This window comes from Patagioenas fasciata, chromosome Z, assembly GCF_037038585.1.
Source record: "Patagioenas fasciata isolate bPatFas1 chromosome Z, bPatFas1.hap1, whole genome shotgun sequence".
NCBI lineage: Eukaryota > Metazoa > Chordata > Aves > Columbiformes > Columbidae > Patagioenas > Patagioenas fasciata.
In genome coordinates this window covers 11,129,119-11,156,596 of record NC_092560.1, presented here as the reverse complement: position 1 = coordinate 11,156,596, position 27,478 = coordinate 11,129,119, and the positions used below count along the sequence as shown (strand labels likewise).

The 27,478-nt window shown below is 36.8% G+C and overlaps 1 protein-coding gene across 2 annotated transcripts in view; it reads right to left on the bottom strand.

The window, feature by feature from the left end:
• Nucleotides 1-18,914, bottom strand: part of SHOC1 (shortage in chiasmata 1) — a 58,295-nt gene extending 39,381 nt beyond the window's left edge. For both annotated transcript variants that reach the window (XM_071802362.1, XM_071802361.1), the window contains exons 1-8: nt 18,837-18,914; nt 16,921-16,998; nt 13,041-13,170; nt 12,367-12,448; nt 6,383-6,564; nt 2,340-2,502; nt 888-990; nt 29-179 (exon numbers count right to left, since the gene is read on the bottom strand). In XM_071802362.1, coding sequence (XP_071658463.1) covers nt 29-179; nt 888-990; nt 2,340-2,502; nt 6,383-6,564; nt 12,367-12,448; nt 13,041-13,170; nt 16,921-16,965 — 856 coding nt within the window. In that variant the 5' untranslated portion in view covers nt 16,966-16,998; nt 18,837-18,914. The remainder of the gene's footprint in view (nt 1-28; nt 180-887; nt 991-2,339; nt 2,503-6,382; nt 6,565-12,366; nt 12,449-13,040; nt 13,171-16,920; nt 16,999-18,836) is intronic.
• Between the last annotated feature and the right edge of the window lie 8,564 nt (nt 18,915-27,478).

The window sequence follows — 27,478 nt, the reverse complement described above, 5'->3', positions numbered from 1 at the left end:
TGAAGCATTTAAGAAAACCAGCTCTCACCTTCTTTGATCAACTCCTTGTACATGTCTTCATCAGCCACAGTTTCTGGAGCTAAATTGAACAACTCTTTCAGTTCCAAGTGTGATGGAATCTTAAGAGAATCTGATCTGCCACTGCTGGGTTTGTAGAACTGAACAGGCAACATGAAATACTGGAAAACATTAATCACAACAGAATGGCAAGTAAATTTCCTTTGATGCTACTGTACAGTCTAAGCGTTTTCAAAATCTTGAAATAGCTTAATTCTAAATCAATTTAAAAGCTTTTAAAAAAAATCAGTCATATGACATTTACGCAACATACACAAGATTTGGTAAATACAGAGGAAAAGAAATAGTGTTACGGTATTTCAAATTGAGTCAGTGGGGTATAAAGGGTAGATCTGAACTTACAGTTCCCAATCAAGTGAAATCCTCATTTATTTCACTGGCAGTTTGGGGTTTTTTCTAGAATTTTGAAAAATTGACTAAAAAATACATCTGACTTCTTTTTAAAAAAGAAGCAAAGCTGGCCCCTCAGGTCCCAGAACATGTCTTTAGAACTTTCCCTTTCCCATGCAGGTGTCAACGATTCCTGTTCTAGTTCATTTTTATTCTTAGCATAACAGTACCTACATAAAACTGCCATCACACCAGGTCTGAGGGAGAAACAGCTGATCAGAGTGAAGATTCCCAACAACAGCATCCAAGAATTAAAAAACCTCAAATAATATCAGCGTTTTGTAATCTTAGAAATACGAAGGCTACAAATATTTGGCAAGTATGAAAAGAATGCAGTGAAATGACTTGCAGATGAACACTTATACATAACATAAAGCAATTACTAATATAGTAGTTAGTAGGAAACAATACGATGGTACCTCTTCATCTTTTACAGATACAGTATGGAAGTTTTCTTTAATCCCCTGCAATTCTTTTTTACTCTCTTGCATCTCCACTTCATTTTGCAAAGTCAAATGTTCCCTTTAAAAGATCATAAGACAAAGCAAGTCACTTGTTTGTATCACTTTATATCTAAGACTGAAAGTCTTAGTAGTAGCTTTGATAGCCGTATAGGTGGCAAAAGTTGTTTGTTTTTATAAATCCATACTTTTCTAAGAAAGCAATTCCAAGGGATGCTGTACCAATCTGTTTAATTAACCAAAGTTCTTTTTCAATAAATAGTACATTATATGCAGAGTAGAACCACTTAATTTGGGACCTTCCTTAATAAAGTTACAGAAAAAAAAAAGTTCATCATCTCAACATGTAAGTCCTGTTTTATAAAAATGCTTTCTGCAAAAGCTGCAGACCTAATTTTCTTCTAATGTGAAGTTTTTCTGCTATATACATCTTTTGTCATCTTTCATTTCTATTTTCGGGAACTGTTCAGCACCAAAGAGGGCAGAGTGTGCTCACTATTAACTAAAATGAAAACTAAAAGTATGTTCCCTGTTTCAATTGACAAACTTTTAAAATGCCAAGAAGTAAAACTCAGGAGTGAGGCTACTACTTGCCTTGTAAAGCAAGGATACAAGCAGAACAGGGATGAAAATTTTTCAAGCAGAAAGAAAACCTTTCATTAGGTTTGGCCCTCATGGCCATTACAGGTACTAATTCTAGAATGACTTTTTGGGGGGATAGTTTCCCCTCAGTCCCAAGTGCAAAGGAAGCACACAAGCCATCCAGACATGGAGTAAATCAGTACAAAATTTAGCCAGACTTCATGAATATATGTATACAGCTGAATATATTTACAAAATACTAGGCACAGTCTGAATATAACTTATACCTCTTCTAATGTATTAATACTATATGACATCATTCGATTAAATTCAATCAACCTAGCAATATGAAAGGGAGGAAAAACATAAGACTAATTAATATTTAAACTTGAAGAAACACAATGCAGAAAGGTAAGAGCATAGATTTATTGACAGCATGACTGAGACGTGAGAAGGAAAAAACATGGAAGCATGTGTAAAATCCTGGCTCAACTAAATTTAGTGGCATTTTACTGATAGGGAATCAGTCTGAGGGAAGACCAGGTCCCTTAAAGATGGACATTTTTTCAGTATTCCAAAACTAAAATCCTCAGTACAGTTCACACTTACAGAATGTAAAAATGACATTACTTCCTTTATCTATTTTTTTTAAAATAATGCATATAAATTTTATCCTACTCATTTTTTTGTAAGAAGAAAAGCTAAAGTCTTATTCTGTTGCCAATCTAATTTAGTTAAAAAGTTAACATACAACAGAGGTTAAAATGTTAATGGCATTACACACCAACTATTAGTTCTGTTTACTATTATAGAACAATTTGTAGATACCTGAAAATATTCTCTTCTGTAAAATTCTGTCCTTCAGAATCTGAAACGGGATCTTTCACTAAAAAAAACTGTAGTCTGCTCAGAAGTAGAGATGAAGTAGGCAGTTTTTTACGAAAATTTTCAAGATTATCAATAAAAACAAGTTCCTCTTCCACACATAAATCTGAAGAAAGACAAGAAAAAATACATAAACAAACAATAGAAACATAACAAGAATTATCAGAATAAAAAGAATTGTTAGTCTAGTGTTGGAATGCTATAAATATCAGCAAAAAAATAACTACTTTTTACTTTAAATATTTCAGGACTTTTAAGTTTTAAATGTATTGAAGTCTAAACTTCTAGCGGTTCAAGTGATAAGCTTTGGTTTTCTTTTGCTTTTTCTTTTGTCTTATATAACACCTCTTTAAAAGAATAGGTACTTTCTTATATTTTCTTTGTTTGGATTGTAATGTATGATAAAGGAACTTTCTGAGGTAGGTTTTGGCTGAGAAACTTAGTTCAGTGCAATTTTTAATGTAGAAATGAGGCAGTCTCTCTGTAGACAGCAAAATCTAAATAGAGATTCTCTAACTCTGAAGGAACAAAACATCTATTTACAAAATGAGCAAACAAAAAAAATAGGTTATGAGTTATCATGATTTCAAGAAAGATGACATTACAGACCTTAATTTCTTCTGAATTTAGACTACTGTGTTCCATGAGATAGAACTGATGCAGTAATCGCAACTCTATTTGATGCACTTCTTCACATTTGCAATACGGTATACACATACATATACACACATATTTTACAGATATAATACATATAGAAAGGAAAAGGGAATTTTTTGTTCTTCTTCCTTATTTTTTACCAACATGGAAGCTTCCTTCTATCCACATCCCCCTTTCACTCACTGGATGAGTATCTGTAATCACCTTCTTTCCCTTCCTAGTAGCTGGAATGCAGATACTGATTATGTTTCCCCCAGACTGTTTTACACTAACACAAACAGATCCCCATAAAGAAATCTATCAATTGAAAAATAAATGCCATGTTATAAATTGCCTCTGCTTAATGAGATGAACAGTTCAGGAGAGACTACTAGAACTGCTAGCAGCTTATAAAGCTTAAAGTATCTCCAATTAAAAATTGACATATTTTCTGACATAATTTACAAAATTTCTGATATATTCTTCTTCCTTTTCTTCAGGCAACTAGGAAAACAAAGTAGGAAACACCTCAATATTCAGGCAAATAGTGGTCACAAAATTAAGTGCTAAAATCAATCAGAAGAAAAAGACTGCTTCAATTAGATAAACTTGATCATGTTGTCCTCAAATAATATCTGATTTGATTTTTCTTAATTCAAAGACAGCAGGATAACTCCTAATATCCTAACATTATATTAGGTCAAATAAGGCACAACTTTGCCCTTGACTGCACTTAGTATCCCAATTTAGCTACAGTTTTTATTATTTTTATTATATTCATTTGTATAGGGTTTTTTTTAAATTACAAGTGGCTCTAGTATTTAAAGTTTATGAAAAAAGGAGGGCATTTTCAATTAATTTCACCACTCTAATATGATTCAAATATTTTAATTAGTGCATCTCTTCATTAATTATAACAGATTTTAACCTTTTACTTCCCACCTCAGGAAAGCATGCCTATGCAAGAATGCACTTACACATTTACTGAAGTGCCCACTGGAAGTGGAATAGTTGCATGACATACCTAATTGCTTTCCTAAACCAGAATTTTACAAGTGGAGCAATAGGTGGGTTTTGAAACTCATAAACACCAGTGTTTGAAATCAATACAGAACTGAACTCACTTGCCACTTGATGATTTTAGGAAGTATAGTTCCACATTTTTAAAATGCTTATTTTTCAGAATTGTGACATGAATGCAGTATCATCGCTTTCTTTGATTCAGTAATTTCTGCTCATCAAAGCACTTTAAAAATAACTTTAATAGCCTTAAGCACATGCTCAAGTTATATCAAGCAGGGAGCAAATATTCAGTCCATGTTTGAATGAGGGTTGCACTGCCAGTGCTGTCATGTGCTAGTGTAAAGTTAGTGCTCTTTAGTTTAACGGTATGGTTATCATTCCACTGTGACCATTTTCACATAAAAGACTGCCTATGCAAAACAAAAAGGCTATTAACAGCATGTTAAATACTGAAAAATTGTTTGTAATCTCATATAAATCTAATGCAATTTGGAAGAAGATTAGAACTCTACAGTTAATGATTGAACCAAATTAAGATTTTAGCTTTTCCATTCAATGTGCTTCATATTTCACATGTTTTAACTTTCTTACTGGTTTCCACTGCTATAGCCCAGTAATAATTTATTAGCTACATTTTAAATGTGTGCATAACTGATTATACTAAACTTCATAACCTTATTTGAAACTTTTTTGCTTTAAACACTATTTCTTCTATATTACTTCTCAAAAAGTTAAATGACTGGAGAAATCAATTTTGTTCTCTGAAAGGCAGAACAGTTACATTAACAGAAATCAACATTAAACATTTTAGTATGCACAAGCTGGTAGAAAAACAAAAACAAAAAGCTCCTGCAGTAATAGAACAAGCTATTTAGAGTTCAAAACCAACCTTCCTCTAGTGTTCTTTTTTTTCAATACCTGTTGGATATTTATGTTATATCACCCACAATATTCCACTACTAATAATTTTTATCTATCAGTAAATTTCCATGTTTTTGCAATCTCTGTATGTCATGCGTTTAGTGAAATCTAGTCAGTTTTGCGCTGTTAGCACACTAGCTGGCTTTAATTAGCAGGTTCTCAATGACAAAATAGCCTGCAAATCTTTCAGAATGGCAGCTTTTAAAAATGTTAGAATTAATACTTCCCTTAAAAGTCAACAGACTTGCTAACATTGCCTTCTTAAACAGAAAGTTAGAAAAAGGCTTGGCAGTAACACATGAGTTCCATCAAAATATAGTATTGATCTGCTAATTCAATAAGCCATTAAAAACCCACCAGTCTCTTTAACTGGCCTGATTATGTCTGTTTAAGCAAAATATTGATCTGTAGCTTCAAAATACATAAAATGTCATATGAAATTTATATTCTTTTTCTTCCAGACTCCTGTGCATGGCAACTTAACTCTCTTGATTATTCCTAAGAAAGTAATAGCTAAAACACCAGAAAGCATCTGAATTATTTTTATTGTTTTTGTAAGCACACAATATAGAGCTTTACTAATTATTGAAACCTTCTGCCATACACTACCTAACTCTGAAAAAAAAAAAGGCAGGCAATTACTTAATCAGATGAATTAAGATTACTGCCTTTCAATTATTAACTGTAATACACTTGCATTGTTGATACTACGTTCCTAGTAAATGTTGTCTTGTACAATACGGTATCAAGAACCACTTGTCTCCTTTGTGTGACTGTGGAAAAAGGCTATCAGTAAATAACTACATTACTTTGCTTTTCCAAAGTAATATAACTGATAGATATATAAAAGCTCTCTATTAAAAAATAAACCTAATAGTTCAGAATATTATATTTTAATACAGTTGAATCAAACACTTTCTCAAATTTTGCTTGCTTTGATCAGAATTCATTATATCTATTAGGGTGTTAGTAATCACAAAATGTCAGAAAACACACAGGAACACAACCCAATTTAAACTATTATCATCCCAACCACAAAGCAGAAACTGCTTACTTCTTTCCCTTCTTGACATGGTAAAAGAGCATGCCACAAGGACCCAATTTTTTTGAAGTACAAAGGATCATTAGCATTCTGATCAATGCCTGGTAAGATTTATCTATTGTGACACTCTTTATCACCTTTGCTGTATATTTGATCAGCCTGAAACTTGTTTTGGCTTGTATCTATCCTGAATTGTTAAGACAAGCCCTGCTCGTTCAGGGAATAAATCTCTCTTAAATGGTTATAACTTCTGCAACTGCAAAGGCTGTGATCACCCAAACAATCTCTTAAATGTCTCTGGATCATGCACAAAAATTATGGAAGTTAAGAAGCTGACTACACAGAAAGTTAGAAAACACTATACCTTGCCATCGTTCTTTAAATTCAGTAGCATTTTCAATCTTTGAATAGTGGTCTTCGATGGACTCTTTCTTCAAAACACTCTTCAGAAATAAAAAAGGTTCTTCTACGTCAGTCTGAGAGCAGGGATTTGAACTTGGAATAACTTCATTACTAATATGGAATGCTAGAGAGGAGATAGGTTTCCTAAAAAGCAGAAGAACACACCTGACACTTAAGCTGTTGTAAAATCACTGTCGTAACTGCCCTGACTCCTCAGTGAATCAACAGCACTCAAAATATCCTCTATGAACTTTTATAATCACCATATTCTCTGAGGAAGATCAGAATTAGAGTTGTTATAACTATCCACTAGATCCATGGTCAAAATACATGTTTAAATCTTCCCCAAGAAAAAGCCCTTTTTGTTTACCCCCAGCATTAAATGGAAAAAAAAAAATAAAGGCTGGAAAAGAGCATCAAACCTATTGATTTCATAACATTCATGACAAAAAGTTGCTGCTGGATTAAACGTACAGCTGTGTCTCAAATATCATGCAGATATTGGAGGTAACTGCAATAGGGAAAAGACAGGACAAATGAAGAAACAAACTCACTTCATTTTCCTGTCACTTTTCGTAATAATCTCAATACTACTATTATTTTTCAGAATTCGGCAAATAAATAGCAAAATCATTTGACAACTGAAAAAAAAAAATCATAGTCCTGAGATAATTACGCATCCAGACAAAATATTTGTAATTGCTATTTAAAATATGGTCATGTTAATGCTATGTTATTCATATAAATGGACTGGAACAAACTTGAGTCTGACTAATGAGTGCTGACACTTCTGTAGAACCCAAATTTCCTGCTCATCTATAATTATTGAAGTTAATAGTCTAATTTCAGACAACTGATTCCTCAGCTGTGCATCCCATTGATTTATTCAGTTTTTTAATAATCTTTTGCATTATGCAGTCTTGCTATTTGCTAGCCATCTGAAGGTAAATGTCATAAATGCAATCAGTATATAAGTGTACTTCTGAATTTCAGTATCGACCTTCCTGCTCAGGCAGTAATGACAAGGAACCTCTACCACACATCTTAAAAAAAAAAAAAGTCAACTCTTCAAAACCATATTTGAGTATAGCTCAAAAGTTAATTTTGAGACTACAAGTAGTATAGTTCACAAGCAATAACTACGCAATATTGATAACAATTAATGTCCAAACTTTAACATGGCTTAAGTCTTTGAAAATCCATGGACCTTAGAACACTGTGCCAAGTTACACATTGGCCAACTTAACTAAAATCAATGAGGTTTCCTATAGTTTTATAGATAGATCATGCCTAAGTGAGTTGCTGATAGGAGACTACACGGGCCAGTCTTTTCCAGCCTTAGCAAGGCTGTTCTGGAAAATGGTAAATACTTTAAATGACAGGCTACGCTAAGTATGGAAGCATATGTTCAAACCATACATCTATGCTTGTACAGTGTTTTGAACCCAGAAAATACTACATTAGATATAACATATTTATCTTCAATTAGATCTTTACAATACGAAGGAAAACTTTCAGCAGTATTAGGTGTACTTCAGCAATTAAGTGTATGTACTGAAGTTAGTAAGGCAGTTTATCCAATTAAAGGGGTTTATCTAATTAAGTCATTTGGTAATTTCTAGGAATTAAAGACTCACTTTCTTATATGCTGTCTTGCCAGGTGTCCTCTCAACCCTACCTAGGCACTCTGTGTCTCCTCAGTGTTTTTCTTCCAGTTGTTTCTTGTCCTCTTCTTGTTTCTTAGTGTCTCCAAGGAGATCTTAGGTTCCCTGGCACTTTGAACTGGTTTTCCATAATATATCAGTCCAGTTCACTGACCTCTTTGTTCAGTCACTCGCACTCCTCACGGGCTTACATGAAGGACTATTAACAAACAGATCACAGTCCCAAAAACCCCAAGCTGACAAGCTTTTGTCAAATTATCTCCTCTCCTACTCTAGTTGCCTAAATTTTTAAACACAAAGCATAAAAAAATCTACACAAAGACCGTATTTAATAGTAAAAACTTGTGCCTACTGTTAAAACAGAATAAAGTTATCTTCTGAGCAGAGTTTTAGAATAGAATGTATTGCATCTTATGATAAGCAATTCAAAGATACTGAACTCAGTTATAACCGTATTACATCTCAGCATATTTGGGACATACTTTCACAACTATTATGTCAAACTATAAGTCTAGAATCTTTTAACTGGTTCTACCTTGTTATACAACTCCAGGACTACAGTTCTCCTTTGAGCCATACCCAGCAGTGCCTACCCTTGGTTTAAGTTACAACAGCAGAACATTTTAGTGCTTGTTTCCAACCAATTTATAATATCTTGCTTATTTCCTGTAATCTGTTGTTATGACTGTTAGAAAGAAATTAGTATTATTCAAAAATGTACTTGTCATACTACTCACGCTCTGTTCCTTACTAACAGTAAATCTACCAAAAACATTTACTGGAGGCCAAGTTTTAAATATGCAAAATAAATCACCTACCATATTCACTGCTCATTCTTCCCTCTTTTTTGTGTATGTCTTTCTTTGCAAGCACATGGTAGTATATTATGTTCCCCATCAGGAATACTTACAATGATTTGTGATGAATTATGTGCATTAATACTGCTGAGTCCTACTCACAGGGAAACCGCTATCCTAAAATACCTGAGTTACTTAGATTCTCTTTACTTACCTTAAACAGAATGCAAAACATTTGAAACCTGAAGCACAAACACATCCTTTTCTCCTAAGTTTAACTCCTTCCTTCTTTTTTCCTAATCTCACGTCAATTAATCTTACATTGGTACACAGACTAAGCCCAGTTAATTTAAAATACATGAAGTATCTCAAATTTTCTGTAACTACAGTCCAATATATACAATGATTTCCTCAGATTTCTCTAGATGTTATGACCAGCCTACGTGCTAAAACAAGTAGAAGTAAATGCTGTTTGGTCTAATACATTTCTTCATTCTTGGCAATTAATGTCCCTTGAGACAGCATCTAGTGACTCTTGATTGTTAACTGTTGATATCTAAACAACACTGTGTCTTTACAACTTACTCTGGAATTTCTTTTTCTGTTACTGTTATTAGACTAGACAATATCTTGGGTGACATCTTGGCATGGGTTTTGCAGCATCCTCAAAACATTTATCATTCTCTGAAGGTGCAAAGATGATTATATTACATATAATCGTCTTATTTTTTCCTGAAGATGCAGAATGTAATTTCAATTTTTCTTCATTGCACCTTTCAGTATTAATCTTAACCTACAGTTCAAGCTCATCATAAGGCAGAATCTTTTCAGATGCAATTCATTCTGTAGTTACATTATTGTCATGCAATCTCAAAATCTACACAGTTTTCTTCAAAAACGCAGTGGTCTGCTGGTTACATTGATAGGTGCTGGACTGAAATAAAACCTGAAAATACAATTGAATGCTTCCAGTTTACAGGATCACAGAATCACAAAATAGTTGAAGTTGGAAGGGATCTCTGGAGGTTATCTAGTCTAACCCTAGTTAAGCTATTCAAATGCAAGTCTCCAAAATAACATTTCCGTGTTGGTTTTGGCATCCTAAACAAGTAAGTGCATTATTTGTACTTTGATTTTGCTATTTCTATAGCACCAAAAAAAAAAATCTGTGTCCACTTGAAACTGTTTTATTTAATATATATATATTTTTTAAATTTTCGATTTTTTACCTTCAGCAGTTAAAGTCAGCCCAGCTTTCAAATCATGTGCATTCTTTGTAAGTCAAATGTTAGGGAGGAGTTAGGGCTTCAAGTCCAAATTTTAATAGCACATTTCTTTACTTAGTACTGCGAGTCTAAGGACAAGATGCGAAGAAGGGCCTGCACAGCTAAAAGTTAGACACTTCAACATGTGTTATTTATCTCAGCCCAAGAGAGACAAGAGGAGAATGGCTGTTAGCCCATAGAACAGATTTGCCATCAACCTGAGAGAGGAATGCAAGCATCACAAGGAAACCCACTCAATCCTCTTACAAAGTATTCATCTCTCTGTTGTGTTCAGAAGGCAAAAACTAGTACTACGAAACCAAAGGACCAAAGTCAAGAACACTTTCCAGTTATTTATGCCCTCTCTTTTTAAAAAAAAAAAAAAAGGCAAAATAATGTTGAAAGTTACAGAAGAAGTCACTGAAACATCAGAAAACTTTTAACTGGACTTTGACCCTTTTTAAAAGGTGACACTATGTCATGCTCTATTGGGTACTGTGTTTGGTAAAGTTGTGCTTATAAACAATTTTTTTTTCAAATTTTCTAGTTGACTGAGTCATGAAACTTGTTCAATGCTATTACTTCACTATTGAGCACATGGCTGTAGGCCTTTTAACAAAACCCAAGTTGAATACAAATACATTATCTTGGATATTTCTAATAGCATTATGACAAAAATAGAAAATGAACTCATCGATGTTCACAAGATTTCCATTAAAATGGTAATATTGCAATCTGCATTCACTAGAACAGAACCAAGATACTCATGCTGTGTGCGAATCTAAGACATGAACCCTCTAGTCTTTCAAATTATTCTGCATTTTTGCATGTTAAAGCACTAGCACTCTCCAAGCAACTTCAGTTATGAGGACTCATCTTCTCTAGGTCTGCCAGAAGATAAGAGTAGCATATTCAGTGGATAACTGCGGAGGTTTTCGTTTAAATGACACACAGGAGTTTTGACAAAGCCAAACCCAGAATCAGCTCCCCAGACAGCCTTCGACTTCTTTAACCAAGTTCCACGAATTACATAATATTAGGAAAACACAACCTCTCCAGAGCCTATTATGATTATTACCTAATGATCAAATAATTACACAGAAGAATACCAAGAGCGTTAACTGTCCTTTTAAATTAAGGGTAAAGTTATTTGTTTTGCTTTTTCTCCAGAAACCTCCCACTACATGCTTTTTGTTCTAGTTTAATTCTTCTGCAGTAACTATGTTTTTGAAGGGCTATGCACTCCTTTTTCATGCAGTATCACTTCTACAGGAAAAGCATCTTTCTCTTGACACAACAGAAGCAGAATTTCACAGACAGCCACATCATTCATTGCACAGCCCTGAACCACGCTATGAGCATGATCATTTCTGTACTGTGAATGAGCAGAGAAAAAATAATACGTAGCAACATAATTAGAAACTGTATCATAGTGAAATCACAAAGTGTGATGCTGAAAGGTACTGGCAAGCCTAGTGTTTATATGATTACATAATTCTGCAACCACAAGTTTTCTTCACAACCATTTTTCTAATGCAGATTTGAAGATAACATAGCTTTAAGACTGGTCTGTAAAACCAAAATGTAATTTCTCTATTTCTTTCACACTGACAATTGTTTGAGAGCAGAAATACACCCTTTTTTTTTTTTCCAGAACCATAATGTGCTTTCATGTCTCATGTATGCTGGAAAGACTGTTGCAAAATGGTTTTTAAAATGAACTCTATTTCAGAGTTCATCTGATACATTCTGACTTTATATATATGATTTTTAAATAAATACATCTATCTTCAATTGCTATAATGCAACTTTGGCTTCTTACAGCTGCCTTTTACACCTTTTCAAAGATTTATAAAGACCATGTTTTGAAGAGCTTCCTCTGCAGTTAAAAGAGTTAACTGTCTTAAGAGATGGAGAGAAGAAAAATGTCCTCATCATGCACAGATTTCAGACTCTTTCTCCAACATCATACATAGATTACACAAGAATTATAAAAATGAGGTAAAGAAGCAGAGTACTCCATTTAAACAGAATGCTACTTTCAGTGAAAAAGCCATCTTTGAGCTGTCTCCTACAGTGTATATCTATCTCCAGTGCACTGTACACATGCTAACGTCAGATAACATTTTGATATTCTATTATTGTCATTAGCTTATGATTCACAAAGTACCTGAATGATATCAAAGGCATCATACATGTTTTAAACTTAACGTTACTGACTTTTCCAGGAAATCCTCCACAGATAAGCTTTTCTTCCACTGATCCAGTACTGAAACAGCGATCATGTTCTGTGTTGGAGTTACTGAGACAAAAAAGAGAAAAAGAATCACAAGAAAAACATTAGAATAAATTTTTATTTTTATGTATTGATCAAACCATTGCAGACACTAACCAAACTTTACACAGGACATACAGAAGAAATAATGCTGTTAGCTTCCTTTATCAAAATTAAATGCAGATAAACCAGAAAGATGTAAATACATATACATATATTTATCTCTATGCTTGCAAATTTCCATTTTTTCAACATCTCAAAACCTCAGCATCATCTTTCAAACCTTTCCCAACTAATCAGATTTAGTATTTTACTTATCTTTGATCACTTCTTTTCTTTCATAACCACATGTCCAGACAGTAAGTTTTCCAGAGATCTCTACAAACTAATCAAATATCACCCTTATTTATGGTGCCATTCACAAATAAATATCCACTACCTATTTGTTTCTACTTAGGCAATGAACATGTTCTACCATCAAGAGCTATATGATCTGACATACTCCTACTTGCAGAAATAATTTATTTTTTTACCAGACTTATCATATTATGCATGAACAGAAACTTTTCCTTTAATCCACAGTAGATCTAAACTAAAACTTAAAGACTATATAACCTACTCCTAGTCCATGGCTTCCTATACTTATCATCAGCAAAGAATCCAGTGAGATGATACTTTCCATCTTGATGTAAGCAGGGAGGAAAGCAAAGTGATAATCTCCCAATGGAAAGCTTCTGCCTTGCCACGCTCTGCACAAAAAAGGCATGTGATGAAATTATGAGAGACAGTTCCACTTTTTCTTTTTTTACACTACCTTTTCAAACACTCCCACTGTCATCAACATATTTTTTTTGTAAAACTGACAGTCCAAACTAACAGAAGATATTAATATTTACCTGACATATAACTTTTAATCTACACTGCTGCATATGCAAAACTACACATATGCTTACCTACACTTCCCTGAACATTTTTTGTGCAATTACAAGTGCTTATCTTAACACTTGCATTGGTTTCCTGAACTGACGCATGTGTATAAGCTGACCAGAAATACTTTAAGATCATTCCTACTATTGCTGTTTTAAGTGCTTGTAATCTTCTATAGTTTCTCAGCTTTCATGTGCCATTATCAGCTAGCAAAAACCCTACATACCTTTATGTTCAATAAAAACAACAGGGGAGCATGGTAGTAATCAACTGAATTCTAGAATTAAATTATCAATGTGGCAATTTCAGTTACTCTTCACTGAAGACCACCTTCAATATCCAATATTTCTTTTGTCCCAGAAGCTTACATGCAGTATTGTATAAAATAGCACAGAACAACAGAAAAAACAGTGAGTTTAGGAAGTAGAGAAAAATTGTTCTTACATAGGTGTTTGGATTTAACAAGTTTATAGCTTAGAAAGAAGTAGTCCTCAACAATTCTGGGGTATAAAAGGCATATAGGAAAAGGCAACTATATATAGAAATGTGGGAGAACATAATGAATGGGACTAGAATTTTTTCTCTAGTTCTAAGTCCATTGTTTCACTTCAGCTCTGTTCCTTTTAGGTCCTAGAAATGTCTACCCATTTCAGCAAATGCTGTCAAGCCAGTTACAGCTTGTACCTTTAGACATCCCAGGTGATGAACTATAAATGGTTCACTGACTTGAATTACTACCAGTATAACAGTGCTGTTGGTGCACTTTACAAACCTTCCTGTGTAGGCAGAAAGAAAATGAAAAAAGAAAATAAAAGAAGACATGGGAAGCAATGTGAACAAACATAGTCACTTCCATGAAAGGTCATTATTACAGATCCTTTCCCAATTCAGTTTAATCCTTTGTGGAATAGTTTCAATTCTGTAAGTGTCAGTTAATTTTAACAAAAAAGGTAAAAACTACTGCTATGATAGCATCTTTTCTTTAAAAGGCTCTTTTAAAAAACTGATAAACACCATACTGATCCAGTGCATTTCCTCTTGCCTTAGTGAAAGCATGAGACTTCCCCAGTGACCTTCTCCTTTACAAATTCTGGGCAAAGAAAGCAGAAACAAGACAACTACAGGAAACTGGACCTAGGCCTTCTACATGTTACTGGCCACACATCAGTTTAAGTAATTGATATTGAAGTTACTACTGAAACGACTGTATTTATCATAAAATAAAGTACGGCTAGTGAAGTTCCTGGTAGAGATTAAAGGAACAGAAAGGCCAATGATAACCTTTTTCTTCATTAAAACAAGCTTTAAGGATTGTGACATAACAGCTCTCAAAGTACTCTCAGGTTAAAGAGGAATGACCTGCTGGAGTTTAAGTAGAAACTACTGAACATGTAAATACAAGCAATAATATGATAGTCAGAAAGACCTTCTAAATACCAGTATGTGGTTTTACTGAGACTAAACTTAGCTTAATAGCTAAAATTGTTTACAATCACAGATGTAAAGCGGAAAAATTATACCCTAGGGCTGTCGTCACAGCTAATGGCCTTAAAACAAGAAAAACGCATTTTATAAAACATTTTAAATGAATTCACTCTAAATGTACAGGTTAAACTGAAGTAGTTCACAAAGCCTGCTAATACATAGCCTTTCTCGCCCTTCTCAAATATATAAACGTTTTTTGACACCATTAGAAATGGCGATGGCACTTAATCAATGCACATTTACCCCTATTTCTCAAGGAAATGTAGCGATCTCTGCAAATTTCTCTTGCAATAAAGAGACAATATGTGCATTTTTATAGGTACATACAGCTTGCATATACTGTCAGTTAACAAAATAGGAGAATGTTGAACTTCTAAGATGACTTTGCAATCAGACCTGCAACTCTCAGGATCATGAGGAATCGAACTCTTGGGTCTTTAATCACTGAATAGGCTCCTTTTTTTCTAAGGTACTGGGCTGCTGGAAAAACTATCTCTGGAGTTGATAAAAATGCATAACAACTACACTAAGAGCAGGATTCCACATCCAATTGAGCTAGATGTGTATAGGAATCAGAGTTTGACACACTCATCGAATTCCAGCATTTCCTAAGAACTCAAAGCATTAGGTAAGTGGACTTGATACATCAGATGCCTGAAAAGCCAGCTTAACTATCATGTACTTTCTAAGCAGGAAGGTAGGAGTTAGGTACAAGAGTGGAACAAGGAGCTATTTTAGCACAGCATATGCCTTGCACAGCCAGGTCTGTAATACTTTTCAATGTGTGATCACATACACTAACCCCTTCTGGAGGTATTACAGAGCAACATTCACACTCTGTTCCAGAGCAGTCATTCAGCAGGTCACTAAACATTTCTCTTCCTACCACTCTTCATTTGTCCTGCTGTCAGCACTGTCTTACTCAAAATTCAGGTAAGAAAAACCATGAATTGTAATACTTCTCTTTTGCACAACAGCCCACAATATGTGTTGCTAGCACATCTATTTTGTATTCACAGATAACACAGGAATATCTGAAGATCAAACTGTATGGAACTACCGTGAACTGGTTTTCACACAAATACTGAATGAGAGACTGCATACTGTTGGAGTTGGAAAAAGTGGTTCTGGTTGCTACAGTCTAAGAAAACACTAGGCACATACACAGGTACTACAAGAAACATTTCCCACACTCTAAAGAAAGGGATGTGGGCAACGTGTTTCACAATGTGGATCTCCATTTACTCGCAAGTACTATTGTGGGACCACTTCTCAGGCTACATTTAACCAGCAATGTGCCTGGAGCACACTGGATGCACACTTGCATTCTCCCTGAACTCTTGAAGGCATCATGTCTTGCTACCACATCGTTCTTCTCACACACTAGAAATATCTTCCCTTCAAAAAGCACCATTCTGCTGGAGTAGTCTTTTATTTGGCTCATAGCCTCTATTTGAAAATGTAAGTAATACCTCAATTAAGATAGTATGCTTCAGTGATAAGCAATTCTTAACATCCTACAGATGCAGACAGGAAGGAAAACAAAACTTGATAAGGTTTCTATGTCTTAACTCATCAACGTCTATAAAGCCCAGATTGATTGTTGGTGTGAAAAAACATCTGCTCTGTGTGAATTTAATCTGCAACATTATAAATACTCTTCCTTACCATCAATAGAGAATACAGTGTTGTGTATCACTATCCTAATACATATTAAGGTACCTATAAAATTGGATTATTTCTCCAGAAAGGTAATTAATTTAATTTTAAGCATTAGAAGGCACAGTGCACTCTCTGAAGAAAGCTCAAAGCAGGAAAGTGGCTATAAAACACAATTAGAAGTGCAACATAAAAGAAAACAGAAACAAAAACCATCTCTTTGGTTTTGGCAAAATTGTACTTCAATTAAAAAAAACAAACTGTAATCTCTCCACTGCTTTATCCCAGCAAGTGCACTATAACAACTTTGCTGAAATAAAATTCCTAAGAAAGTAGTTCTCTCTATCTTTTTTTAATGTGCACTCAGTCTTTTCTATGGTTACTGTCATGTTTCTTTCAGAATACTATGAGACATACTAAAACTATACCTCATATAAGTAGTCTGTTGCGTGATACTTCAAAGCTGCAAACATCTTGTTTTGTGATGCTTTCAACACTTCATTTGTCTACAAGATATATAGAATATGCATTAGTTTAAAACTTCACATATCATGCAAGAACGTTGAAAGTTGAAACTAAGGTTTAACTTGAGTAACTTCCTAATTTCTGCTACCACATGCACCTTGGACTGAATTTTCTATAGAAAGCAGCTACTCAAAGCATTCAGCATTCTTCTTTTAGAAGGATGTAGCAGATCAACTACAGACCATGGACACTTGATTTTTATCCAAAGGAACTGGGCTTTTTTTTTTTCAGCTATGCCTCTTGCTAGTTGTTTCACAGAAAACCTTTCAAGCCATTAAGTGAATGTAAGCAATACAAATTACCTCCCCTAAGAAATAATTTTAAGAATTGAACATATTAAATTAATTTTATGGATTTTAAATTAGCTTTTAAAGACAGCAGTTCAGCCACCTAAACTTTTCACTGCCTCATGTATTTATGAGGGGATATTTTTTCTCTCCTTCAGGTTTACAAAGGAAAAGGTGACTGTATAAGCAGGCAAATTATAAGCAAGAGGTCCTGCTGGAACATCAGGTCTCTAAATTAGTTGATATTTCTGCTGGGAACTAGGAGTGAGGTGAAAACTATACAAAGACAGAGATACTGCGTGGGTGTAAAACAGGATATAATGTTGCTCAGGTATGCATAAGGTAAGACAATACTTGTTCTGAATTAAAATTAGGTAGGAGAGTCAATGCTAAAGTAAGATAATTCTATCCAAAAAGTCTAAAACATTAATGAAATTTAACCAATGCGAATTGTAGGGTCACAAGAGAAACTTGTAACACAGACTTGTTACAATCAATAACGTGATATTAGGCTAAAATTGTGTGGGTTCAGGAAAATAAGAGAAATAGGGATTAAGGCTAAAAATCAGATGGAGAACAAAGTAGAAGGGGACTTTCTGATGGAAGAAGTGTGGATGGTTAGAAACAGTGGAGAACCTGACCGGTGGATGAAAAACACGGGGAAGGCTAAGGAAAACCCTTGGGACAGCCTGCTAGACCCTCCATCAGCTCTATGTCCAACAGACTTGGCATGGAAGGGTGGAGCAAGAAGAGACGTGTTTTTGAGGAGGGACAGATTCGTACCTTAACACTAATTGAAAAAAGGGAATAGAACTGCAACTGAATAGTATTGATGTGGATCATTTTTAAAGATTTCTTTGTAGCAATATAACCACACATTCATACAAATAGTGATCAACAGAACTGCAACTATTACTTGTGGCGATATAACTGTGAATTAATACAGCTAACGGTAGCGAACTGCTTAGTAGCCACATAAGGTCCTGCTAGTTTCTTAAGGGTGTGTCACTTAATCACTAAGCATCAAAACATCTCAATCAGGTCTGCATCAAGTTTCCAATTTAAAATGGGAAAAGTGGGACTTAGAAATACTAGTCTGTCAGGATACAATGAAAGCACTTAAATGAAATACACTTAAAAATTTTTAAGTTTTTAAGAGAAACAATAAAACTGTAAAGAATATGATCAAAGAATCACAGAATGTCCTGAGCTGGAAGGGACCCACAAGGATCATCGAGCCCACCTCCTGTCCCTGCATATGACAATCCCACAATTCACATCATCTGAGGACGTTGTTCAGGCTCTTCTTGAACAGTGTCAGGCTTGGGGCCGTGACACGTCCCTGGGGAGCCTGTTCCAGTTTCTGTCTCATTCTCCAAGAACTGCAGAGACCAACCCTTTAAGTAAAGATCAGGTATTTCTGACAGCATCAAATGTTTTCAAATCGGCAGTTCCCAAAATCAGCAAAGAACCGGCAGTTGCTAGGTGGCGATGTACAACAGAAACGAAGAGCAATAAATACACAAGCTAACCTGGAACCCAGTGCCTCCCTGTCGCACCCCGGCACGGCCGCCTTTCCCTCAGGACGGCTCCGCTCCGCCCCGCCCCCCGCCCGCGCGGGAAGTGGAATCCGCGCCTCTGATTGGCTGCCACGCCTCTGATTGGCTGCGTCCCCCCCAATTGACTGCCGTCCCTCCCGGCCTTGGCGTCTGCGGGAGCGCGGTCAGCGGGGTTGGGGGGTTTTCCCGCCCTTTCTGCTCCCAACGCCTCTCTTTGGCATTGCGCTCTCTGCCCTCAGCCAGTGTCGAGGGTGGGGGCACCACCTACCTTTAAACTGCTGGCCCTGGCTCCTGAGGGGCCCGGGGCAGCCTTGTTGCCTCAGGGAAAGGGCTGTTTATTGGGAACTTCCATAGAGCAGTCCAGGGAGAGTCCATTGAAACTGACTGGGGATGTGGAGTTATTCTTAAATGCCACAGCCTTTGCTTTACAGGCAGCAGCGCTGAGGGCTCCGAAGCAGGTAGCTTCTAATCTTTATATAAAAGGAAAATTATCAGGAGGAGTGCATTGTAAAGCTTACATGACATTCAAAGCTGAAAATATTTTTAAAGCAGTAAATGCAATTAAATAAGTAAATTTCATCTTCTGCCTGCTGGTAGCCGCTTGTATGGGAGAAGAAGCGAAAGGAAGAGTTAAGGTTAGTTTTTAAATTCACAGAATCTAAAGCTTCTGACCTGCTGTTGCTTTTGGAACAGAAATAAAGTGAGGACAAAATCTAATTTCCAGAAATGCTTCCACTTTGTATGCCCAGCGAGCCTATTAAGTGTCAGTTATTACAAATAGATGTCAACTTCCAGAAAAACGGCTTCCCACCCTGCCATCTCTTTTAACTGGCTGCCTAAATTGCTCTCCAGCCCTCAGGTTTTTGTCTGTTGAACAAATCGTTGTGTTTCTCAGCAGGCAATTTGGTGTAAAATTTCTGCTGTGGCCTTGGCTGTGATTAATCCCTGGACTGACAAATGTCACAATGTGGTGAGAATGCTTGCTCTTCCCCACCATATTTTACACACTCCTCTCCCTGTTGGAATATAGACAAATGCATGTTTTTGCCCGAAACCAGGAAACAAAATAGCAGCATATTATGGGTAATTGAACAGGACGTTGCAGCAGAGAAATGCCCCTCAATAGCAAGGTCCTGGAAGTACCTAGAAAATGTGAAAGTAATGACAACCACTAGAGCGAATCAAGTACCTTGAACAGCTGCTCCAAGAAACAATGTGACAACACATACTGTGATTAAGGGGATAGAGATATCATATGATGATGGTGGTATCTCCAGGTTTTCTTCATCAGATTGAAGTGTCAATGGGGTACATATCCTGCAAAAGAAAACTAGCAGCAATTCATAGTTACCTCCATGACTCTTTTCCTCAGATATACCTGTAGATCTGATGTCAGTACATATAACCATTAAGCAGATACACGTGAATTGTTCGTATGGCTGATAAAAAGTGATAAGTAGTATGTATGAGGTATATTACTACTGTTACAATTAGGATTATGAATGGAAGAAGCCTCTGCAGCTCAATACCTGAACCCAGGCAAAGCCTTTCTCCATGCAGGATGCCAGTGGGGGCTATGTGAAATGGAAATAGCAGCTTTGGTACTCACTGAGCAAGCACATACTTTCCTCCTAATACTACATGCTGCACCTAACTTGGATTTCTTGTGAGTTAAGCTGAGGTTAAGCTGAGGATGTTTTGGACGAGAATAAGATGAATGCAAGCTAGGACTGTCTGTCAGGGTAAGGAATGTGGGGAGAGATGAGACGGAATTTGGCAGCTGCATGTGTTTCTAATCCTCTTGTTTTATAGTGGGGCTGCTCCTTAGAATTGCCAAAAATGATTATGAAATATTTGGTTTTAGCCCTGACTGCAGAATGAATCTGCATCAGAAAACAAGATATTTATAGGTCTTTTGGCTTGGTTCTATGAATAATGCAATAAACCAGTATAAGTTACAAATTGTAAAGTAGACATGCAGGGTAAAGCATTGAAGTGATTGATCTAATCTGTTTTGATCATGAGTTAAATCAACTATCAGGTAAACATGTTTTAAATAAACTAAATCATGCATGTTGTAAGTTTCCAGCCCTGACCTGTGGTGTATGAACAAGCCAAGAACATGAGAAATTATAGATCTTTACAGATAGGAAAAGGCAAATAAGTTATGTAGCTGGCTGGCCTTCACCAGTGGGTAGAGGAACAAGATGTCAACATAAAAAATGGTAGAAATGAGAGACACTGTACTTAAAAAAACCCAACCCAAACCAAAAACCAGAATCCAGTTGAGCGAAACTAACAGGGGAAAGGTGATAAAGGCAAAGCTTTAAATAAGGCAATATTTGAAGCTCTCTTGTAAACATTGAAAAGGCCAGACAACAGTGCTGTCACTTCATCTCTTCCTCTCCTAATAATTTATTATTTTTTTTGAATTTTAGTTAAGATTTTTTTAAAGAAACATTGGTTTTTATTAGCCTGTATTTTTTTTCCAGTTTATTTTCAAATAAATGCAGTCAGTACATGATTCCTGACTTTTTTTTTTTTTTTTAACCAGTGAAAAACATTTATAGAGATATTTATTAAAATAAAAAACTTCCAGTGTTCTTGTTTGGATTCTTCATTTTGATCTGTTTTATTTTCTTTGTAAATGCTAGGTGACACTTTTTAAAATGTGTGACCCACATTTTTATTGTTGTTTCAGGGCCTACTTAGTTAGAAACTGCAATTCAATAAGTTGTAAAAACTTTTCTTTTGTCTTTTTGTTTTAATGGGGAAGAGGTGAGGAGAGGGGCTGCCAGCCAAAAGATGAGACTGTCAGAGACTGAAGGACACTGCTGGAGACCACAGGACACCTCTGGAGAATGTTGGAGGCCTAAGGATGCTGCTGGAAACCACGGGACACCACTGGAGACCACAGGACACCGCTGAACCTGGATCTTGGCTTACCAGGGAAAAGCTTTAAACATTTCACAAACATTTGAGACTTTTTCTTTCTCTCTCCCTCAATATGTGTATAGAGATCACATATTTTATAAAAATATGTAAATATATTAAATGAAAAATATAAATGCATGCACACAAGTATATCTGGCACATGCAGTTGTACATGAGGAATACGTACTTCACAAAGCATCTTTAATGGCGTTTAAAGTTAGTTTAAAAATGGGTGCAGGAAGTCACATAGTACATTAGGACACAATTATGGAGCAAGTTCCTGCTGATTGCTCTAACTTCATAACGCCATCAGGAAGATACATTATTGGAATATTGTCTTTAGTGCTGCTAGGCGAAGAAGTGACACAAACAGCATGTAAACATGGGAAGAGATGACTCCTGTTCAGTACCCATATGTTAGCATCGGTAATTGCTGTGAGATTAATCCCACACAGGAGCAACAGTACATTCTTATGCCTCGTGAGCTCTATGAACAGGGCAGGAGGAAGGGGAAAAGAAGTCTTTTTAACTTATAATCTATGCTATCTGCAAAAAGAATAGATTTTAACGTTAAAAAAAATGTAGCTATTGATACATCTAGTAGTAAAACTGAGAAGAATTACATCAGTTCTACTGTAGCATTGTATCTGCTGGGAATCTAGAAGCTGCAGGAAAGTTTGTTGACCAAAACTGGGAAACTTCGACTTTTTTTCCCAATTAACATTTTTTTCCCCTTTCCTCTTCTTCCTGTCCCTGTTTAGGCTAATAACCTTCCAAAAGCTATTGCAACAGCTCACACATTTCTTTTGAAGCATCCAGATGATGAAATAATGCAAAGAAATATGGCCTACTATAAGAGCATACCTGATGCTGATGACAATATTAAAGACTTGGAGACAAAACCTTATGAGATATGCTTTTTATTCAGAGTCTGGTCTTTTGGAACTTTACTATTACTCCCCTCATTGGGTGAGATTCAAGGATCTCATTTGCTTATGTGTTCTCTGTTCGTGCTCTCCTTTCCCTCTTGCTGTCTTCCTCCATCACCTCTGTTGTGCCTTCCTGTAGCATTCAGTAATTCTCACCTGTTGGGCTTTTATCAAAACCTTTATTTTAGATTCACTCTGTTCCCTCTGTCCAGCAGGCTTTTCTGCTGATTTGAAGCAGAACTGTGTACTCTACAATCTAGGAAATATTTTGTAAGATCCATTAGCCATCTGTATTTATTGTCTTCATATTATCTGGATAACACCTTATGTCATAATCCAGAAATGCAGAGACATCAGTTGCTGGATTTGAATTTACACACAGCTTTCTGCAGATGAGTTATTGCTCGTTTTAGTTTGTGCCAATTTTTCAGAATTTTTGGGGCTGTGAGAGCATACAATGGTGAGAATTGGAAAGCGTCCATCTTGGACAAGGAACTGGCTCTTCCTGATTTCTTCAAAGCGTACGATGACTGTACAGCACCCTGTTGATTGACAATAGCTGAACATGAGCCAACAGTTTGCCCAGGTGGCCAAGAAGGCCAACAGCATCCGTTTCTATTTTTTTTTCCTTCTAGACCTTTATATTGAAGCTCTTGCATGGCAGGTGCAGTGTGAGATTAATCTGACATCCATTACAGGATGCTTTTTGTTGTTGAGAAATTTGTTGCCACTGTACCATTGTACCATTACTTGCAGTTTTCTTATTTAAAATGTAAGCACTGATTTGATGTGCTTAAATAACATTTGGATAATGTGGGACGGTTTGCATTCATAGTCTTTTCCCTCTAGTTGTAATGCTTTAGAATGTAAATAGTGGCCTCCAGAACCTGCAATTTAACCTATTCTGGGACAGAAGTTCTGGACTGCCTGATGTCTTTTTTTGTTCCTATATAACTGCAGTTAACAGGCAAGAGAGATAAATGCTATGTATAAGAGCCTGTGCTCATAAAATTGTCCATGACAAAATAAATTACTGGCTATAAGTCCCATTAGGGCTAGATTTTGCCCCTCTGTTTTAAGTTATGCATGGTTGTGACTTGGGTGTTGGAAAAATGAGGTGGTTTCAGAATAAGTGTGATCTGATCCATCACTGTCCTTCATTCTTTATACGTTATCTACTGCCAACACAAGTTGCTTGCACTATTCAGAGTTTCATATAAATTATAAATGTCCATGTAAATGATAAATGTTCATTGTATTTCTTTGAGATGTTGAAAAGATACACTAATTCTCCTGCCTTTTTGAAGTAACTGATAATATGTTAGGGTAAACAGTGTCAGCCATGTCCTATACATTGGAACGTGTGCAATGACACAGACCCATTTTATACTCCTATGTACAAAAAAATATGGTTCGTGCTAAAAAAACATGGTGATCAAGCTGTCAGACCATGTGGTTGTTGAGCAGCTGAATGTATAGCTCTAACAAGAGGATTTTTCTTAAACTTCTAACTCAGTGAAAGAGAAGAAAGACTGTAACTTCAAGGCAGCACATTTAGCATAACACCCCTTATTCTAGTGAATAAATACTAAACTTCCAATTAACTATTTGGAACTTCATCCACAGACAAACCTACAGAGTATTTCTTACAATTTCCTTTTTCCTAGTGGATTCTTATAACTGTTAAAATACGACATATGGGGCTAAACGGGTTTGGAAGAAAGGGGAGACCACTTAGCAGAAATTGTTGTGTTCTAGTGCTCAGTGGTTACACATTTGATAGGTAAATAATTCCATTAATTTTGTGGCATCTTGAGGAACTACTTTCACTGTAAACACATGTGGCCCTTACAGCTGCTCCTGCATGCTCCAGCATCAAAGGGAAGGCACATCCAGCCATGTAGCACCAAATCATTAATGACTTTTGCTTATGTTGTCTGACAAAATGTTTTAGACATAGACTCTTCTCTTTGTCAGTTCTAGCACAAAGAAGTGGGGTGTTGTTTTTTGTTGTGTTTGGGTTTTTTTTCTTTTGTTTTTTAATACTTTCACCAGTGGGGATCACCAAACCATGGGTGGATGCCTCACTGATACTGGGATACTGGCACTGCAGGGTGGCCGAAGGCTCTCAGGGATGCTGCAAACAGCCAGCTTCCAGCAAGTGGTGCCACCCTTTACAACTGATGCTATCTGGAGATTTGCCATCCACACTGACCTCCCTCTGGCAGGCTCAGCAGGAAGATCAGCCAGGTGTCAAGCCGCAGATGAGCCCAGCTTCCCGCCCTGCACTCCCACCCCTTGTGAGTGGGGCATCACCTCTGCCCTGAGACCTGGAGAAGAGGTGAGTAGAGGGGCTGCCATCTCTGGCCAGTATCCCCATAGCTCCAGGATAAGTCCCTTGGATCCCACTGGAGACAGACAGACACCACTGGAGACTGCCAGAGACTGAAGGACACTGTTGGACACCACAGGACACTGCTGGAGAAAGCTGGAGACTGAAGAGCACTGCTGGAGGCTGCAGAACATCGCTGAAGACCACTGGACTTCACTGGAGCGCCACTGGAGGTTAGTGGGGCCTTGAGGTGGCTTTTTTCCATCTGAGGATGAGGAAGCCAGTGGAGGGTGTCTGTCCTCAGTCAGCTCTCACCTCAGATACCGAACCGGTGGGTGAGGATGGAGCCAGACCCACCCTGGCAGTGTGCAGAGGATAGCACCAGATCATTAAAGAACATAGATGCCCCATCGCTGGAAACATTCAAGATGGAGAAGCAGAAGACTTTAGTTCTGACAGGAAGAAGTTTTAGCAAGATTGGCCAACAAGCAATCAAATAAACCATAAAACCCCAATAAAACCCAGTTTAAAAAAATAGAACCCAATAAATACCAATGTATATATTTTAAAAGTGCTCTCCTCTGTCATTTGGCAGTTTTGGTGCTGCATATGGACCCCTATGTCCCGTTCCAGTGTCCCCAGGACAGGAAGGACACTGGCACATTGCCAGTGCCCATCACCTTTGAGATAGTGAGGGGCTGGGGCATGGGGCACACCAGGGCAGAACTGCTGCTGCGCAGCTGGGGGAGGCTCAGGGCTGGGTCTGACTGGTCATCTTCCAGAACACTGACATTATTGTCCTGACACAATACCACCTAGAAAATCATCCTGTTTGTCTCCCACACGCACTCCACTGTTGGTAGTTCGGGTATCCAGAACAGCAGAGGCCTTAAAAAAATTGCTTGATTTCCCCAGCTTGTGCCCATAGTCTCTCTGGTAGGATACAAGCCAGGGACTCATCTCTCCTACCTGCTTCCTGAGCCCTGGTGGTCATTGAAGCAGTATGAGAGCATTCAAAGGTGAATGTTCATTGCCAATATGCACAGAAGCGGCATTGAACGTAAAAACCACCTTTGTGGTCAACCATGAAGTCTCCATCTGCTAAAATTTATAAAGCAAGAACTGTCGTGCATGCGTTTGTAGAACTCAAATCTATGCCACTAACACAAAATTGTCTTATTCTTTTATAGCTTGTTCCTGGAGAAGGACCTGAAGTACAAATTGATACTGTTTTCATCTATGCAGGCATGTTTCATATATATGTGTATGTAAACTAGAGTTTTTGGGGTATGAGTGGGTTTTGGTGTGTGTTGTTTGTTTTGTTTTGTTTTGTTTACACACTCTTGCAGCTGACATTTGATAAAAGACAAGGAGTTCCTCTTCAGGAAAGGTGCATTGCTGATGACAATTCTGACTTTGTATGTTGAACTCATGACTTTCTTGTAAAGATGCACTGATCTGTTCTCAATAAAAGACTTTATTTTTGTTAATTATTGTGTTCTGTTATGTAAATGCACATTATTGATAGTTTTATAACTGGTTGATGGAATGGAAAATAAGTTATATTTCAGCTGCTGTCAGTCTTCAGTTTTTTTACATATGCTGCATTTATTTATGGCCCAAGTCTATATAAAACACAAGCCGTGATCTGATGTTGCTATCTCCCACACACACACAAAAAGAAAAAGGCTTGTGTTAAAACTGCCCATTCACGCCAGCGATGGCTCTGCTCTCACCGCCTAGTGGTACTGTGTATACTAAATTAAATTGGGAGCTGCCTGTGCCTGCCCGTGTAGCTCAGACTAGTCATTATAAAGCAAACGTTTTTCTGGTTGCATCTGTTCTCCCATGATATTAAACACTTGACAGATATTGGGAGCAACTGCTACTTTAGGAGAATTTCCTTACAGTAAGGAATTGCTGGTTTCATTTTGTCATCATGGACAAAAAAGAACTGATTCTAAACCAAGTTTGCTGCAGCTTATGCTTCCCTGATACACTACTCAACTGATTTCTGTGTGTAAACACCCTGTGGAGGAATTGCAGGTGCTGGCTCTTCGTGTAGACAAGCAGGGTACGGTGTGGGCTCCCAGGGGCAGGACATGCTTTTCCTTCCCACTACCAGAAGAAGAAGAGTTGAAGAAAGGGGCTTGGGAGTGAGACACTGAAAAGAAGTTGCTGTACTTGATCCTTTTGCTTTGCATGATCTGTTGGAAAAGCTGCCTTCTGCCAGCTACATCCGAGCTCGAAATACAGTGAGATCTTGCTTTGAAGGGGAAAGACACCCTTCCCTCTCCCACGGAGTATGCTACTTTTGACACGCTTGTTCTGAATATATGACCTACAGTTAGAATGTTTAGATTGCATGGTGACAATCTATTGACTCCCTGAACAGTTTTTCATTTCTGTCCGCATTTTCT